The sequence below is a fragment of the Myotis nattereri genome, assembly GCF_964212035.1.
Source record: "Myotis nattereri genome assembly, chromosome: 1".
NCBI lineage: Eukaryota > Metazoa > Chordata > Mammalia > Chiroptera > Vespertilionidae > Myotis > Myotis nattereri.
The window spans coordinates 55,851,245-55,868,182 of record NC_138075.1 but is presented as its reverse complement, the minus strand read 5'-3'; the positions used below and the strand labels follow the sequence as shown (position 1 = coordinate 55,868,182).

At 36.6% G+C, this 16,938-nt stretch overlaps 1 protein-coding gene across 1 annotated transcript in view; it reads left to right on the top strand.

Moving 5' to 3' along the window:
* The window catches only part of UNC13C (unc-13 homolog C), a 709,455-nt gene that overhangs the window by 625,900 nt on the left and 66,617 nt on the right, over positions 1–16,938 (top strand). The window contains exons 26-27 of the mRNA XM_081108846.1: positions 7,382–7,470; positions 12,038–12,187. Of these exons, the coding sequence (XP_080964972.1) occupies positions 7,382–7,470; positions 12,038–12,187 (239 nt within the window). The remainder of the gene's footprint in view (positions 1–7,381; positions 7,471–12,037; positions 12,188–16,938) is intronic.

Below are 16,938 nucleotides of genomic sequence, written 5' to 3'. Positions count from 1 at the left end.
ATAGTAAGACCTTGTAAAATAACAGTTAGAGCCAATATTCCTTTTAGTGTCCACTGAAAGAGTTATTTAAAAGCCAACTCCCTGTTCTGTCTGCACCTCTTTAAGCATCACTTCCATTGAAGTTGATCACTTCATGAAAAACAGAGGTTCGAGCACACTGAATATGAAGACAGAATGTATTAGTTCATTCATCACACATTTATTTCCTGAGCACCTATTATGAACTATAAGTTTTACTAGACACCAGAGATACAATAATTACTAAGATATAGACCTCACCCTCAAAGAACTCGAAGTTTATTAATGGGGAGTCAGAACAATTAAAGAGGTAAGGTTTATTGGTGGAGGACCCCCCCCCCAACACTTTCTAAACTTGAAAATATACTTCAAATGAAAGTTGTAGTTGTTATATGGTATATTCTAACAAAAGAGTACACTGTAAACCCTTAGCCTGTTATTATGTAAATAAGGCTCAAAGGTGAGATGTCTTTTGGCTGAATGACAGTTATTTTTAGTTTCATGGCAGCTGATAACAAGAACTAAATATTTTCATTGTTGGCCTTTTATTTTAGCAGTATGCAGATATTGCCTGGTTAATTTCTCCTAACCATCTCCTCAATTGGTTAACAAATAGGGCTTACCATCTCAAGACATTTGGTTGATTTGAAGCACAGAGACAGTTGGATTCACTGCATACTCTCTTTAATTAGAATGAGAGACAGCTAGTGATGTTTTTTTCAACGTTTTGAAAGCAAGAAGTTAGAAGCATGAATTTATAGAAATACCTCTACTATAACACTTCATTTAATTATGAATAGCATAAGGAAAATGCCATGGTCTAATTCTAAAAATTATCTTGTACATTCTTTGGGAGGGTATCTCCTCAGAGGACTACAAAAAGAAACAAAAAACACACGGGGCAACTTTGGTAGATCTGGGGCATGTTTGTTTGTAGTAGAGAAGAACATATAGTCTTTATTTCTGACTAGAGGCCCAGTGCATAAAATCCGTGCACTTGCGGGGTCCCTTGGCCCGGCCTGCACCCTCTCACAGTCTGGGAGCCCTTGGGAGATGTTCAACTAATGGCTTAGGCCTGCCAATCAGTCATCCTTAGCACTACCACAGTAGCAGGAGAGGCTCCCACCACCACTGCTGTACTTGCCAACTGTCAACCTGGCTTTTGGCTGAGCAGCGCTCCCCCTGTGGGAGCGCACTGACCACTAGAAGAGAGCTCTTGCATTGAATGTCTGCCCCCTGGTGGTCAGTGTGCATCATAGCTACCGGTCATTCTGCTGTTCGGTCGATTTGCATATTAGCATTTTATTATATAGGATAATGTACCATGTGATCCATGCTGAACACTGTAGATCTACAAAGTGATTTAAGGCATTCCAAAGCAAGTAACTTCATACTGGAATCACAAGGGATTTTTTAATACTTTCTCAATAATATATTTTAATTTGAGCCAGGCATTTTTAGGATAAGTAAATTTTTGGTCAAATAGAAGGTTTGGAGAGAAGTAATCTTTTCAAAACAAAAGAAATAACAAAGCTAAGATCAGTTTATAAGAAATTGCTTGAAATAATTCTCTGGTTGAAAACTACTAGGAGAATCAGCAGGTACTATGATCAGATTTGGGCTTTATCATAACAATTTCAGGAACAGTTAAGAAGACGAAATAGAAGTGGGAAAGCAAGGATTAGAACACAACTCAGAGATGATTACTAGTACAATATAATCTGAATGAGAAAAATTTTGCAGTAGAAAAAAAAGAGGGTAGGAAAGATGGAGAAAATACTTCAGAGATACTATCAATTGTATAGGGTATCTAAGTGATTGTGAAAGGAAGAAGAGAAGGGAGTCAAAAATGACTTTCACAATTCTGCCTTAAACAATCGTATGCTATCAATCAAATTAAAGACAATAATAAGAGATAAAAGTTAAAGATGGGCAAGTTAGAAAATGACTCTTACATATGTTGAGCTTGAGGTCATCAAAGTAGAAAAGGCTAATCGATACAGGGGAATATAGACATGATATGGCAGGCAGGTATCCTGTTAAAGCTACTAGTATAAGATCATAGTCTTGGGGATCATTAGTATAGAGGTGATAATTGATGCCATAGGGAAGAGTATGATTTTTCAAGAAGAGAAACTATAGTGATAAAAAGACTGTGAATGGAAAATTGAAGGACATTAGTATTTAAGGAAAAATAGAGAGAATTCAATAAAAGAGATAGACAAATCATGGACAGAAAAATAAAAGTGGTTGAAGAAGATAGTCTGTAGAGAAGTAAGAAAATAAAGAGCTTGAGAAACAACAGTCTGAATGCAGGCTGGATAGGATAAGTAGTCATTGGACTTAGTAACCAAGAGATTGTTGGTGACCTATATGTGAACATATCTGTGGAGTATCTAGAACAGAAGCCACACCACAGAGATTTAATGCATATTTAAAATTAGGATGTGAAATTTACACTTATGTTGTGAGCAATTCAAAGAGTAGAAAAGATATTAGCAAGATGTCAATGGGAAGATAATTCCAAATAAGTTGTTTTTTCCCCTTTTATTATTCTACTTTTTATTTTAACATAAATGTTATTTGAGCATATTTATAAAATAGGGTAATAAAAATAATGATGGAGAGATGGAAAACAGAAAAAGGGATATTTGATGAAACAAAATCCAAAAGAAGGAACCAAGAGCTCAAGTTGAACAACATTTTTTCTTGGAAATGAGGCTTACTCTCTCAGAGAAGTAGTGGAGCAGTTAGCATTTATTAAAGGATTTTCTGCAAAAAACTTGAGAAGTGTGTGAAACCTACTAGACTAATTATTCAATTTTGGACCCTGTGAAGATGAGGGCAATCGGCCTCCCTAATCTGCACTGCTTTAAATAAACAAGTAATGGAAAGTTAACACTGATGAGTTGAACATGCTAAAAGGTAGTCTAGTAGCCTGTAGAACAGAGAAAGGAAATGAGATAGCAATGCACACTGGAAAAAGAATGAAATTCACACTAAAGATCCTTAACTTCTTCCATACAGTCTTTATTTTTTCAAGAGTTTGTAATGAGTTTTCAAAGGAGTTTAAATGCCACTTCCCAACCAATGAGTTATAAATCTCACTAAGACCTTAATGGTTGGTTTCACAATTGCTGTTGTAAGAGGCTGAGATAACATATCCTCCCTTTACATCTCTTAGGGAAAGATTTTGTGCTGGAAAACAAACATGCAGTGTGGGTATGATAACCATATTTTTTGAGCCAAAGAAATATCAGGACATTTTCTGACATGGTCTGGCAAGCAGGAAAATATTTCACTAAGTTGTAACCCCAGAATATATGGTTGCCAAGGAATGAAAGATTCTATTAATAGTCACTGCAAAAAAGCATTTCAAGGAAAAGGAGCATTCTGGACATCAGAATTTTCTTTGAGGGAGTCTGTGCATACTTATTTCTTTCTGTCCTTGCCTCCCTCCTGAAATATCTGGTAAATGCCAAGGCATTCAAGGCACTGAGGCAGACACCTAGATAGAAAGCTAAATAAGATAGAGTTCCACCATGGAAGATAGAGATTTATGAGAGAACAGTCAGAAGAGAGTGTTGTGTGGGCAGTAATAGGAAAAAGCAGAGCTAGTGCAGAAGCTAAAGCTACTAACTGCCTAGGGTGAACATGTGGAGGAAGATTTGCAAAAGGAGGTGATAAGTGAATTTTCTTTTAAAAGAAAAGTAGAAGAGCTTTAAGGACACAGATTTAAAAGATAGCTTTCCTGCTAGCTTTCTTTTCCAGACAAGTTACCAAGGCTGGATGGTATAAAACATCTCAATGGTGTAAAATTCAGATATTAGTTATATATGACTAAGGTTCATTCTGGTCATTAGAGCCACACTTTACTAGCCTAGATTTTGGAATTCTTAAACTTTTCATAGAGTGTCTGTAAAATCTTTTTGTGATCTTTATTAAACTCAGAATTGGATTCAGTATTCTTAAGTTTTCATTGAGTATATTCCTCTTTGCATGGATCCATTTGTTGTTTCGTTTTTGTCAGCCATTTAAGTTGTTCAGGGACACTACTTCAGTTTCTAATTTAAAATAAATTTATTAACTGTGAATTGAGAATGCTTGAATTTTTTTTCTTTTTTTTGGCTTTTAATAATTTCATAATTAAACAAAAAAGGTGCAAGTTAATTTTTTATGTTTGACATCATATAACTTCTGAACTAGGCGAAGTTTAAACCTTTGTGAAAAAAATTAGGTAGCTTCTGACCTTTCCAAAGTAGCCAATAGTTTATAATATATGCTTTTGTTAATTTAGGCAATACACTCTCCAAGCCCAAATTATTATTTCTTATAAACTCTAGGGAGTTTATAGGAATAAGGAAAATTTCCTCAATTTGGTCATATAAAGAAATGCAAAATTACTCAAGAATTGGTAAATAGTGAGCATCTATTAAAGGACTTTCTGCAAAAATTTTGAGGAGCGTGTGAAACCTACCAGACTAATTATAATTATAACACACTCTAATTATAAAACAATCTCTTCAGGCAGTCTGAAGAGATTGTTTTATAATTAGAGTATGGTATTTATGCTCATTATTATTGCAAAAGACCTAAAATTTGAATATCGGACTCAAAATTACTGTTGCTATTTTAATGGTTTATGGTATGATTTGGATAAGATAAACATTGAATACTTAACTGAAACTAAACATTTTCTAGATTTCTTTTATCCCCCTTTTGACCTGGTTATAAGCATTGTCTGTCAGCACCTACTTAGAAACCCACACTTCTCTCAGGAAATGAAAACTGTCAACCAATATTTAAAATTCTATCGTTAGGCCATTTCAGATTTTCAAGTAATAGCCAATTATTTGATAAGAAATCTCCATTCACAAAATACCTAAAGTGGACTAAAATAATTTATGGGAAAAAAGCATAATTTTACCCAACTGACCTATTTAATCATTTTGTGTGATTTTTAAAATCATTTTCTTAACAGATGAACAAACTACCTCAGAGTAGATGTCAAACTAGCATGAAAACACAATCTGATTTTAAATAAGAACCAACCACATTTCCTGAAGGGAATCCTACTATCTGAGCCATTTCCTTGAAGGTGGCAGATATGTAAGAAACTATCACCTACACCCACTTTTTCTAAGATGTGGGGAACCCTCCAGGGCTTCTCTTATATTCCCTATTCTGCAACATTTTCATCCAAATAAAATCAGATTAAAGTTGGTCTTAGGACAATAGCAGTAAAATATAACAACAAAAAAATTCAGTTTGCATGGTTCTCTAGGATTGGGTAGGACAATCCACATACTTATTTTGGTTGAAATTTGAGGAGTAATGGTTTATTAGACTGATCGTGCTTCAATGCATATTAGTGGAGGCCTTATTACATAGGTACTCTCTAGTTGTCTTTATGAACCACTCCTTGCAACTAGTTGCAGCTGAATACAACTCTCAAGGACGTTCTGGTTTTCCAACTCCTAGAAAAGCCTACTAGTACATTTGTTATGGTGGCCTGTGTGTCTATAGGTAAGAGCTGTGAGCCTATCTGAAAAAAAAAAAAAATGGAGTCCAAAAGAATCTAATAGAGAAGTAGGAACTAATCATATTGGCTCTAATAGAGAAGTAGAAACTAATCATATTGGCTCTAATAGAGTAGTAGAAACTAATCAATCCTGAAATAATCTGGATTTGAGTCAAATTTGACATCAAGGATTAGTTTGATATAACCAATAAAGCATCAGATGTCAAATGCAATTTTTTAAATTTCTGTTCCAATGTTTTCAGTCACATCATTACAACCTAAAGCAACCCAGTGGCTAAGGTATATAAATAATACTTTTCCCTAACAGTTATTTAATATTAAAAAATGTTCTTGGGAGGATTACAGGGTCAGTGTATACTGGCTTTGTCCTAGGGCTGGCTCTGAGTGTTTAAACTGATGTTGGGTCCTGTATGTATTTGGTAGAATCATAGTCCTTAGACTCTATTGCTGTAAGTACTCCTTTAATTTGTTCTATTCTCAAAAGTTGGCTTTATCCCATCCTCTTGTTTTCAAGAGTAGACCCACGTCTATAAGAGCTATAGGTACTAATAATAGGAAACTGAATTTCTCAAGACTCAAAGGAAGATTGGCTTATATTTCAGAGAATAGTCTAGATTTCCCTTTATATGAATTTCTAGCAGCTTGATACAACACATCTATGAAAAGTCATCCTATTTACAACCCACTTGCAAAACCATAATTAAAAACAGGATGAAATATTCTAAATGCTGGTAAATTTTGTGTTGATCTTAAACACAAATCATAAAAATATTCTGTCAAGATGATAGATTGATGTTTGTTTATTTTTAGAGCATCACATTAAATCTGCCTGGCCAGTGTGGCTCAGTGGTTGAGCATTTTCCTATGAATCAGAAGGTCTCAATTTGATTCCCAGTCAGGGCACATGTCTGGGTTACAAGCTCAAACCCTAGTAGGGGGCATGTAGGAGGCTGATGAATGATTCTACCTCATCATTGATGTTTCTCTCTCTCTCTCTCTCCCTCTCCCTTCCTCTCTCTGAAATAAAAAAACTGAACTAAACTAAACTCTAATAAAAAAACAAGTTGGCTTTTAAAATTTGTCCTGTAAGAACAAACATATAAAAAACCTATTTTGATTTAATTAGTATGTTTTCCCCCAAATTTGCTGAACAGCTTAGTTCCAAGATATAAGTACTTAAATATTAAAAAAGAAACTTTAAAAAATAAATGTGTGAAACTTTGAATCTTGAACTCTGAGTCGCAAATTGACCCCCAAAAAGAGAAGTCAGGCCTGACACTTTCAGAGAAACATTGAAGAGCTTGGATAATTTGTTTATACTGTTACATTTAATTCCATACTTAGAAAAATATGAAAACATATTTTAAATGAGATGCAATGCAGTACTCAAAAATTAATTTTCACCAGTTTTTTTTTTTTAATGGGCCTATTCATTTACAGAGATATAAAGATGAAAATGTTTTTTGAAGCAACACATATATTTAACTAATGCATTGATAGTTTTTCAAAGTTATGACATAATCATACCCTTGAAGCTGATGTTGCTATGCATTGCATCCCATTGCTGCAACCAGCTAAGGCTTTGCTATCTAGCTGTTATTTGTATGCATGAGATGCATTTCGATCGATTGTTTCATGTATAAAAACTCTTTTGATTTATGTAGGATTTCCTAAATTTTGCATTTGACTTCAAAGATAAAGGGGAAAAAATTCACAAGTATTTTATTGTTTAACATTACTTTATAACAAGCAGAATTCTTGTAGGAGAAAAGCATGTTTTCTCAGAACTCCAAAGTAACATTGCTTGTGGTCTCTCTGCAGTTAGATCCTGAAGCTAGTGCCATTCTGAAGGAACTTCAAGTTAAACTCAGTGGGGTTCTAGATGAGCTCAGCATCACTTACGGGGAAAGGTAAGTGGCCTGAGTAGTTATTATATTATACTACGTTTCAGTCCATAGTGGTTATGCCTTCAGTGCTGTTTCTCTCCCCTCACTGGCTAAATCCATTTCACTTGAAGACTGAATCTAAGCATCATCTCCTTTGGCAAGTTCCCATGACCCTGCAATCTTACTGTGTTACCTCCCTCTGTGATCCTCAGGACACTGTGCATCCTTCAGTGGGGTGGCGCTTACAACACTGCGCTCAGTTATGGCTTAACTGCTTGATTCCCTCCCTTTACTATATGCTTCTTAAGGGCAGAAGCCATATCTCATTCCTATTTGCAACTCTAGTGTTGAGAGCTTACCAACTGGTTATTGAAAGAATGGAGGGAGGAAGGAAGAAAGAAAACCTTTACATACATAAGTCCAAGTTGCATTCATGTCATACATCTCAATGTGGTTGTACTTTCAAATAACTGAACTGCATCCCCATAATTGAATTAAGTCCAGATTCTAGGTTTTAGGGCTTAGAAATCTAAATGAAACTCTTCTGTGGGAAATTACTAACACATTCATATTTTCCCCATTTTTTAAAAAATTAGCTCTACTTGTCCATGGCATTGTTCTAAAGAGGGAGAAGTTTATCCTATATAAGATTCACTTGGTCCTCTAGAAAAAAACCACTACCGTCTCATCATCAACTGTTAAAATAGATAAGAAAGCAAGCACATCTTTGAAGAGGTTCTTTAATTTCATATATAATTTGTTTTAAAAGTTTTGATTATTGATTTTTAGAGAGAGGGTGAGAGAGAGAGAGGGGCGGGAGAGAGAGAGAGAGAGAAATCAATTTGTTGTTCCATTTATTTATACATTCCATTGATTGTCATAGACACCCTGACCAGGGATCAAGCCCACAACCTTGGCCTATCAGGACAATGCTCTAACCAATGGAGCTACCTGGCCAGGGCCAGAATTGGTTTAAATATTAGCTCAATAAATGTTGACTTACTATTATAAATTATGCGTTCAGTTATACAATGAAGCTTAAAAATTACTCTTATGGCATGGGCTCTTTGAACTCCACTCATTACTCATTGTGTTTGGGAAAGGTACGTTTCAATGGGCATTTTATGGATTAGTTATGTCAGTTGAGATCAGAGACCAAAAAGTAAATGACACTTGAATGTATCGTATTTTCACTCAAATACAGAAATGAGGCAAAGTAAAGAAAAATCCCTATTGGCCTCCTCTTCAGGGTGAGGGGTGTGTTCTTTGTCTTTGCGGAGCCCATCCTCACAGTCCAGGTGCTGAGGGAGCAGAAGCCTTGCTGTACCAGCGTGGGGCGGCCACTCTGCCTTCTGTCTGTGTTGCTAGCTGACCTGGGCGATCCTGCTGACTTGACCTCGATGTGCATAAGGCAGTTGAAGGTTTTGTTGACCTGCAGTTGGAGAGACTGACATTGTCCCAGACATTTGGAAACTAATTGGCTCTGACTTGGGGGTGACACCTAGCGATGGTGCCTTCAGTCAGCTACTTCAGGCTTTCCTCTTTATTCCAGTTGTGAATGAATCTGTGATTAGCAGGAAGACTGTTACCGTCAGCTAGGAAGGCAAAAATAGAGATTATTTAGCAAGGCGAAGGGGAGAAAAAAAAGTGGTCAGGAATAGCTAGGGGTGTTTGGAACTTTTTCTGAAATAAGATGACTAAACAGAATAGAAACTAGAATATGAATAGAAAAATATATTTAAATTAACTTTCTGTAATATATCCAAGTCATCTTTATGAGTAAGTACCTTTTACTTTGGACCGTTTTATTTTGTTTGAAAAAACTGGAGCAAACTTCAGTTATGAAATAAGGAGTGGTGTCCTTAGGCGGGCACTTGAAGTACTCTCCTCATATGAAGCCAGCTATTTTAACCTAGATAGTGAAACTCCTGCTTCCCCAATATCTATCTCTTCCTTAGTCTTTGCAAATAGGAAAAATCTAATACTTTGCTTACTTAGGGCTAGAATTATTGGAATAAATAACCCACATGTCATGCTTTCCTTATAAAAAGAGTAATTCTTATGTCCTTGTTGCTATGGTTTGATTTCCCACACTACTAACCAGGTCTACATCACACACATGGGGTAGGTGGGAAGCCCGTACTGATCAGTGAGATCATGCTGTGAAGTTAAACTGGACACTTTTATCTGAATCTTAGAGTCTCAATTAGTGGTCTAGAGCTTCAAAATTAAGTGCATAATTAATTGCCCAAACTGCATTTTATCTCTTGTTATTAAAACCCACAACAAAATAATTCTACTGTATGTACCTACTAGGATGATTTTGCAGGAAAGCCAAACCGCACATCTAAAGGCTGGGTTCCTGGGTTCCTGGGTTCCTGACATGGTCACAGAGCACCCACCTGGGAACTGAGACACAGTAATACCACTTCAATGCTATCATATAGATGTTTTTAAAATTGCACAGCTTGTGCCACTTGGGTTTTTGCTTGCACATATATTTTTCAGGTTTTTTTTTTTTGGATTTTCTATATTTATTTGAATGAAATATTTGGTACCAGCAGCTGGCTGGATTAAGTAAACAAATAATTCAGGAACATTTTATAGGAATTCTTCTATAAAGTTAGTGTTTGGCTTTTGGGGTGCTCACAGAGTCTGTCATTTTTAACTGGTAATAACTCAAGCTGATTAGTAAAGACTTTTTTTCAACCAAATAAATAGACAGAAAAAAAATCTTTTTAGGTGACTTTACCAAAAATTGATAGAATGAGATTTTTAGCTGAAATACACATGTTAGTTCACCCTGGACTAATGCCAAGATAGAAGGCCATTATCTCTCAGGCACTGATCCCCTTCCTCCATATTCCTGATCCCACACACAGAGCTCATTTCTGGTGGGGGTTTGCCATATGGGTCTGTTGTAGAAATCTATTTATGCATTTTAGGAATGTGAGTATCATACCTTTTGCTCAGTCTATCCTCTACTGACTTGAAAATTGGTGCAAAAGAAAGTAGCTATCTCAAAAGTGATTATCACTACGCTCAACAGGACCACTGATGACCCATGGTAAATCAACAGATCAAATGGCCAACATTACTTACCTTCCTTTTCCATTGCCCCAAATATCCTCCACCTCTACTCTCACTAAATAAGCATACCACCATCTCCACCACCCGCTTTCTCACCTTCTTCACCCTCCCATCGACCCTCCCCAAAGGCAGGTCTAGCCAGGTAAAAGGCAGATGGTCATGCATTTGAATTCCTTTGGCCCTGAGCCTGAAAGAGGATGTTCCATTGAATTAGATAAATATGTCGAGAGCCAAGAAATGAGCCACGTCCATAGGGGCATGCTGATATCCAAGAATCAAGGAACCAGATACAAATGCCGAGTCCAGAGGAGCAAGAATGTTGTCAAAGGTAAAGAAAGTCATGAAGACGGCACAAAGCAAAGATGGAAACAGGCCAACATGACAGCAGAAGTAGAATCAAGCCTTGACGATGCACTCAAAATTATGGACCAATATTTATAAACCTGCTATAACAGGTCCAGGAACAAGAAAAACACCCAAGTTGAGATCGTTTAAAATTTATAATAGATTTCCCCTATTAATCAGTTTAATAAAAACAGTCCAGAGTTCAGATTACAGGTTATGTCTCCAGATGTATATTTGGGAATTACCAGTGTATTGATTTCATAAAAGCCATTGGGATTAGCTATGATTTCCAAGAAAGTGATTTTTATGGAGTGACCCAAGGACTGAGCCTAGATGATTACAGTGTAGGGAGGCCAGATAAAATATAGACTATGCCCAACCAAATTTGAATTCCAGATAAACAATGGATAAGTTTTAGTATGAATATGGGGCATACTTGTACTAAAAAATATTCACTATCTGAAATTCACATTACTGGGCATCCTGTGTTTTATTTGCTAAGTTTGGCAACCCTACTCCAATGGCTAACAGTCAGGTAATAATTGAGAAGGAGCAGCCAGTGAGGTTAGCAGTGGTTGGCAAACTCATTAGTCAACAGAGACAAAGATCAACAGTACAACTATTGAAATTTCTTTTGAGAGCCAAATTTTTTAAACTTAAACTATATAGGTAGGTACATTGTTATTAACTTAATTAGGGTACTCCTAAGGCTTAGGAAGAGCCACACTCAAGGGGCCAAAGAGCTGCATGTGGCTCGTGAGCCGCAGTTTGCCAACCACGGGGAAAGCCAAGAAGGAGTGGCATCCCAGGAGCCAAGTGAAGAATGTGAACCCAGACACCAAGTGTCTTTCAAGAACAGTCATTTTCCCAAATAATTCTCAGACGAACACCTCAGCTATTACTGTGAGAGATAAGGGCCAAACGAACCCCCGCTCAAATTCATTCAATGTGAAGAGCTTTCTTTATATGTGTGAGTTCCAAGTAAGCTTTTATTGCAACAACATTTTCTTCAGCTGAACAATTAAGTTTGAAAATTAATGAGCAAGGGAATTCACACTACTTGAAACAGATCAAACTCCCGTGGGTTTAATTTAAAAACATGAGCAAAGAAAGGCATAAATGCTTTTATTCAGGTATTTATATTCCTTATTTTTAGTTTCCAGCTTATCATTAAGGAGTGTATAAAACAGATGGGATTTGAACTAAATCAAATGAGAACAAATGGAAATACTGCATCTAATAAGAACAGTGCAGCAATGGATGCAGAGATTGTATTAAGACCTCTCATGGACTTCTTGGACAAAACGTAAGTTTTCTACCCAGTTTTCTCTTTATGAATTGCCCTAAATTTGACTGATATGGTTTGAAGGGGAACAATTGTTTTCCTCTGTGTAGGACAGTTTTAAAAAGGCTCCTACAATATTAATTCATCAAAAAGCAAAACACTTTTAGTCCATTACTAGTGGCCAAAAAGCAGGAGTGATTTTGAATAGGAAAGGAATCATGGAAAGGAACTAAATATTGGTAACTGAGGAGGTTGCTATTCTTAGGGGGAAAAGATTGAGGATATTATGCTTCTCAGAAAGCATATCATTTTACAGCCTGTTGAACATTGAAAAAAAAGACTGAGTTAAGTCCAGAATATCTGAGTTTGTGTCAGAAACCTATTGAGGAAGAGAAGAGCACAAATGTGACTAGAATTAATTCAGCTCAGAGGCAAGTAAATAGCTGCCCAACGCAACCTCCAGCAACTATTTATTGAGTGCCCACCTGTACCAAGCCTTAGTCTAGGCATTAGATAGCGAAAAAGAGAAGCAGAGTCCCTGACTCCGTGGAAAGTACAGGTTAGTTGGTGGGAGTGGGTGAGAATGGAGGCCTTTATGGCCAACTAAGACAGTGTTCTTAACCAAAAAGTTTTGTTTGCTTGCGTGTGTGTGCGTGTGCATGTGTGTGTGTGTGTGTGTGTGTTTTGTCTTGTTTTGTTTTGAAGTTTCTGCTCGGTCCCTACTCTTAGAAGTTCTAATTTCATAAGTTTGGAGTAGAGTCCAGGCTCCTGTGTTCTAACATGTGTCCGAAATTGGGAACTGTTGATCTAAAGCGACCGGAGACGTGACTTCTTAAACAGTGATACTTGAAACCAGAGTGGAAGGTAGAAGAGAAAGGCAAAACATAATTTTGAATGCCTACCAAGGGACCGGTGTCATACCTGGTAGTTACATGTGTTACTTCATTTAATATTGTTGTGGCAAATTAATTAATGCCAAAGGGACCAAGACAAATGAGAAGGATGCAATACTTCTCTTTAAAGATAAAAGCAAAGGAAAACCTAGGGGAAACCTCTTCTATATATTTACAACTTCTATTTTAATTCCACTTCCCTTTGCTTATAATCTTACACATGAGTAAAACTAATGTTCCCATCACTTTGATTTCAGTATTTGGTAGGTATGTTAAGTCTTCTTTTCTGTCCTCTATGAGGAAATGTCTAGAAGACAGATGAGTAGGTAATTAGCTTAGCAGGAGGTAGACAGGCAAGTGGGGGAGGAAGAAAGAAGTAGCAGAAAGAAGAAAGGAAAGAAGGAAATAAAGGTAGGAAGAAAAGAGAGAAAGAAAGGCAGGGAGAAAGACTTCTCATTTCTTTTGTTTCTTAATGTAGACTTTTACTCTACCACCTAATACCTTATACAACCCCTAAATGTTTATTTTATTGTATGGATCTCTACTATGGGCAACACAGGATTGAACCACATGAACACAATACCATTTGGGTGCCCATGTGAAGGTGAATCAAAAGCAGGACAAAGCAATTCTGATCCTCTGAAAACTCCTACTGGAATGCCTTATGTTTTTAGATTTATAACAGCAGTGTGTAGATATGTATTTATCATTAGCAAAACTTTGTGTTTTTGGATATACTTTAACCAAAAGTTGTGGGACATACAGAAAGTTTTAAGTTATCCTGATACTGTCAGCTACTAGCTGAGGGACCTTCAATCCATTTTACCGTCTATAAAATGGGGCTAATACATGAAGTGAGTAAACCCTTCTCTTTAGTTTATTTTAGAGTCCTATTTTACTCAGTTTTAATTTTCTATTTCTTATTATACTTTATTATATCTTCATACATATAATTATAAGTATTAGTAAAGACGGTGTATAAAGATAGAAAAAACACCTATGAGCTTCAAAAATTTGTGACAGAGATTTGAAAATTTTGGCAAGAATTATTATATGAGTCATAAAGAGTTGAAAGAATTCTAGGGGGAATTCAGAGTGCATAACCCTAAAGCCACTTATTAGGGGAGATTTTTTAAAAATCATATTAATTCTATTCTCAAGATTAGGGGGGAAAAATAAGGAAGATATACAAGTAAACACAATAAGGTCTAAAGAAATAATCTCCTGGTCAGACAATCAATATAAATTTGATTTGGGTTGTTGTTGTTTTTTAATGATTTTTATAGAGAGAAAGGAAAAGAGAGCGGGGCAGAGAGAGCTGCCTTCAAACTGGCAATCCTATAGTACCCTGGGCAATGCCCAACCAACTGAGCTACACCAACCAAGGCTGATTTGGTTTGGGTTTTTAAAGATGGATTGGGTTTGAATATAGGGAAATGAGGGGCGAACATTTCCAGGGGGTGAGAGAAAAGTTGAATATGTTATCATGAAAATCTTATCAACTATATGACAGGATATCTCCATGGTAACTAATATACAGGGCATTTGACAATTTTCTGGTTGATTGGTTCTGTGATCAGAGAATCTAGACAGCTCTGGTTCCAAATATATGCTTTTTGGCTTAAATCATCAAGTTGATTATCTCTGACTAAATTAAGGAAGCAGTTGCTAGATGCCCCAACTTGGGGTGTGTTGTTGTTTTTCCTGTTATTTAAAATCAGCAATAGTGAGCTGAAAGTCTTCCAGGTAGCTTTGAGAAAGTCTCCTTAGAAATTGTATAGGCTCTCTTTGTCTTTGTGCAGCTTCTCTAAATAAGACATCTTATTTGTTTATGTTTCATTTTTTCTACCACAACCTCACCACTCTCTAAAACGAGCTGTAAACTTCCAGCTGGCAGAAATCTCACGCAGAGCTGCAAACATGTCAATGATTCTATACCCATTCATTCAGTTCCAGTCTAAGCAGAGGTAGTTAGCATGCCAAGTACATGAGCTGCCCATAAAAACAATATCAATTCTTAAACTCGGATCTTTTAAAAATGGAAATTACACATCTGCTGACAACGTGGCAGATTTTTTGCATCTTACATTATCCTAGGGATTCCTCTGAGGCTAGAGACATCCTGGTGTTCTGCTGTGAGACATCTGCTGGCTTCTGCCCTGTGTCCAGACGTTACCCTTGAACAACTGTTGCTAAATGACAGGGGCTACAGAGTTTCATGAATATGCCTCAGGGTTCCCAACTCTCCTCTTCATCCAGAGGAGGTGTTTTCATGCATTTTTTGTTGTTGTTAATCCATCTGAGGATCTTTTTTCCATTGATTTTTAGAGATAGTGGAAGGAAGGGAGAGAGACAGAGAGAAAGATACATCGTTTTGAGAGAGACACATCGATTGGCTGCCTCCTGCACACGCCCTGACCAGGGCTAGGTATTGAGCCTGCAACCGAGGTACATGCCCTTGACTGGAATTGAACCCAAGACCCGTCAGTCCATGGGCCGATGCTGTAACCACTGAACAAAACCAACTAGGGCCCATGCATTTTTATATATTCAGTATTCACACTCTATAGTGTTAGGAGAAATACTTCTACGTGAAAATGCATTTTGGAAATCTCTCCCTTTGCCTCTCACATGTCACATGCCCTTAAATATTAATTATTACTTTGATTACTTAAATGTTAATTATATATTTAAATATTTAAAGCAGTCAATTCTACCTCTCTCAGAGCCAGAACCCAGGTTATAATTCCTGAGTCCAAAAGTATACAGACTATTTAGCACACTGTCATCAGTGAAGTTTTCATGACATCTATGACTCACCTTTGGCACACTGTGAAATATGTTTGATTAGCTCTTCTTAAAGTCTCACAGTTCATTGTCATCTTTTGGGACATTCAGTAAATATTTATGCAGCAGTGTGTCTTCATGAACTGCTGGGCCTTCATACACAAACACATTTATCAAGGACTGTGTGGGGCATGTGGATTTAGAGAAAGGGCCTGGCTTTCAATCTAGCCCTCACTTACCAGCTTCCCTTCTTTGGGCAAGTTCCCTAATCTCTCTGAGTCTGTTTCTGACTTCTGAAATGTATACAATAGGTGAGAAATATCTGTAGAAGAGGTTACCAAACAATGGTGTTATATAAATGTTAGATGATGTCACCATCATTATCTCACCATGGGAACAATTTGTAACAGATGCCTTAAACCTATTAAAGTTGGTAAATTTGGAATCTTAAAACAAAACTGAACTCGGAGAAACAGAATAACTTTGGTGGTTGACATAGGTGGGGATGAGGATGTGGGGGAAAGGGTGAAGGTGGTCAAAAAGTACAAACTTCCAGTTGTAAGAGAAATAAGTCCTGTAGATATAACACACAGCTTGGTGACTGCAGTTAACAATAATAGATTATATATGTGAGAATTGCTAAGAGAGTAGATCTTAAAAGTTCTCATCACAAGAAAAAAATTATAAATATGTGAGATAATGGATGCTATCTAAACTTATTGTGGTAATCATTTCAAAATATATACATATATCAAATCATTATATTGTACACCTTAAACTTTCCACCATGTTATATATGTCAGTTGTATATCAATAAAACTGGAAAATTAATAAAGTTGATAAATATCGGCTCTTGAGGGAAATTGTATGCATCTTTGCCATGTTGTTATGTTGGCTCAGAGCCAGGTAGTGAGCAAATGTGTTTGGTTGGTGTTTGGCCTGAACCATGAACACAGAGCAGGTGGTAAACACAAGTCAGGAATGAGGGTGAAAATCATGTACTTTGGGAGCCTTGGTGTCAATTTGGGAAACAATTTAAGGAAAGAAATGGTCTGAATTCATTTTCTACTAACTATCTACTAATTTTCTACC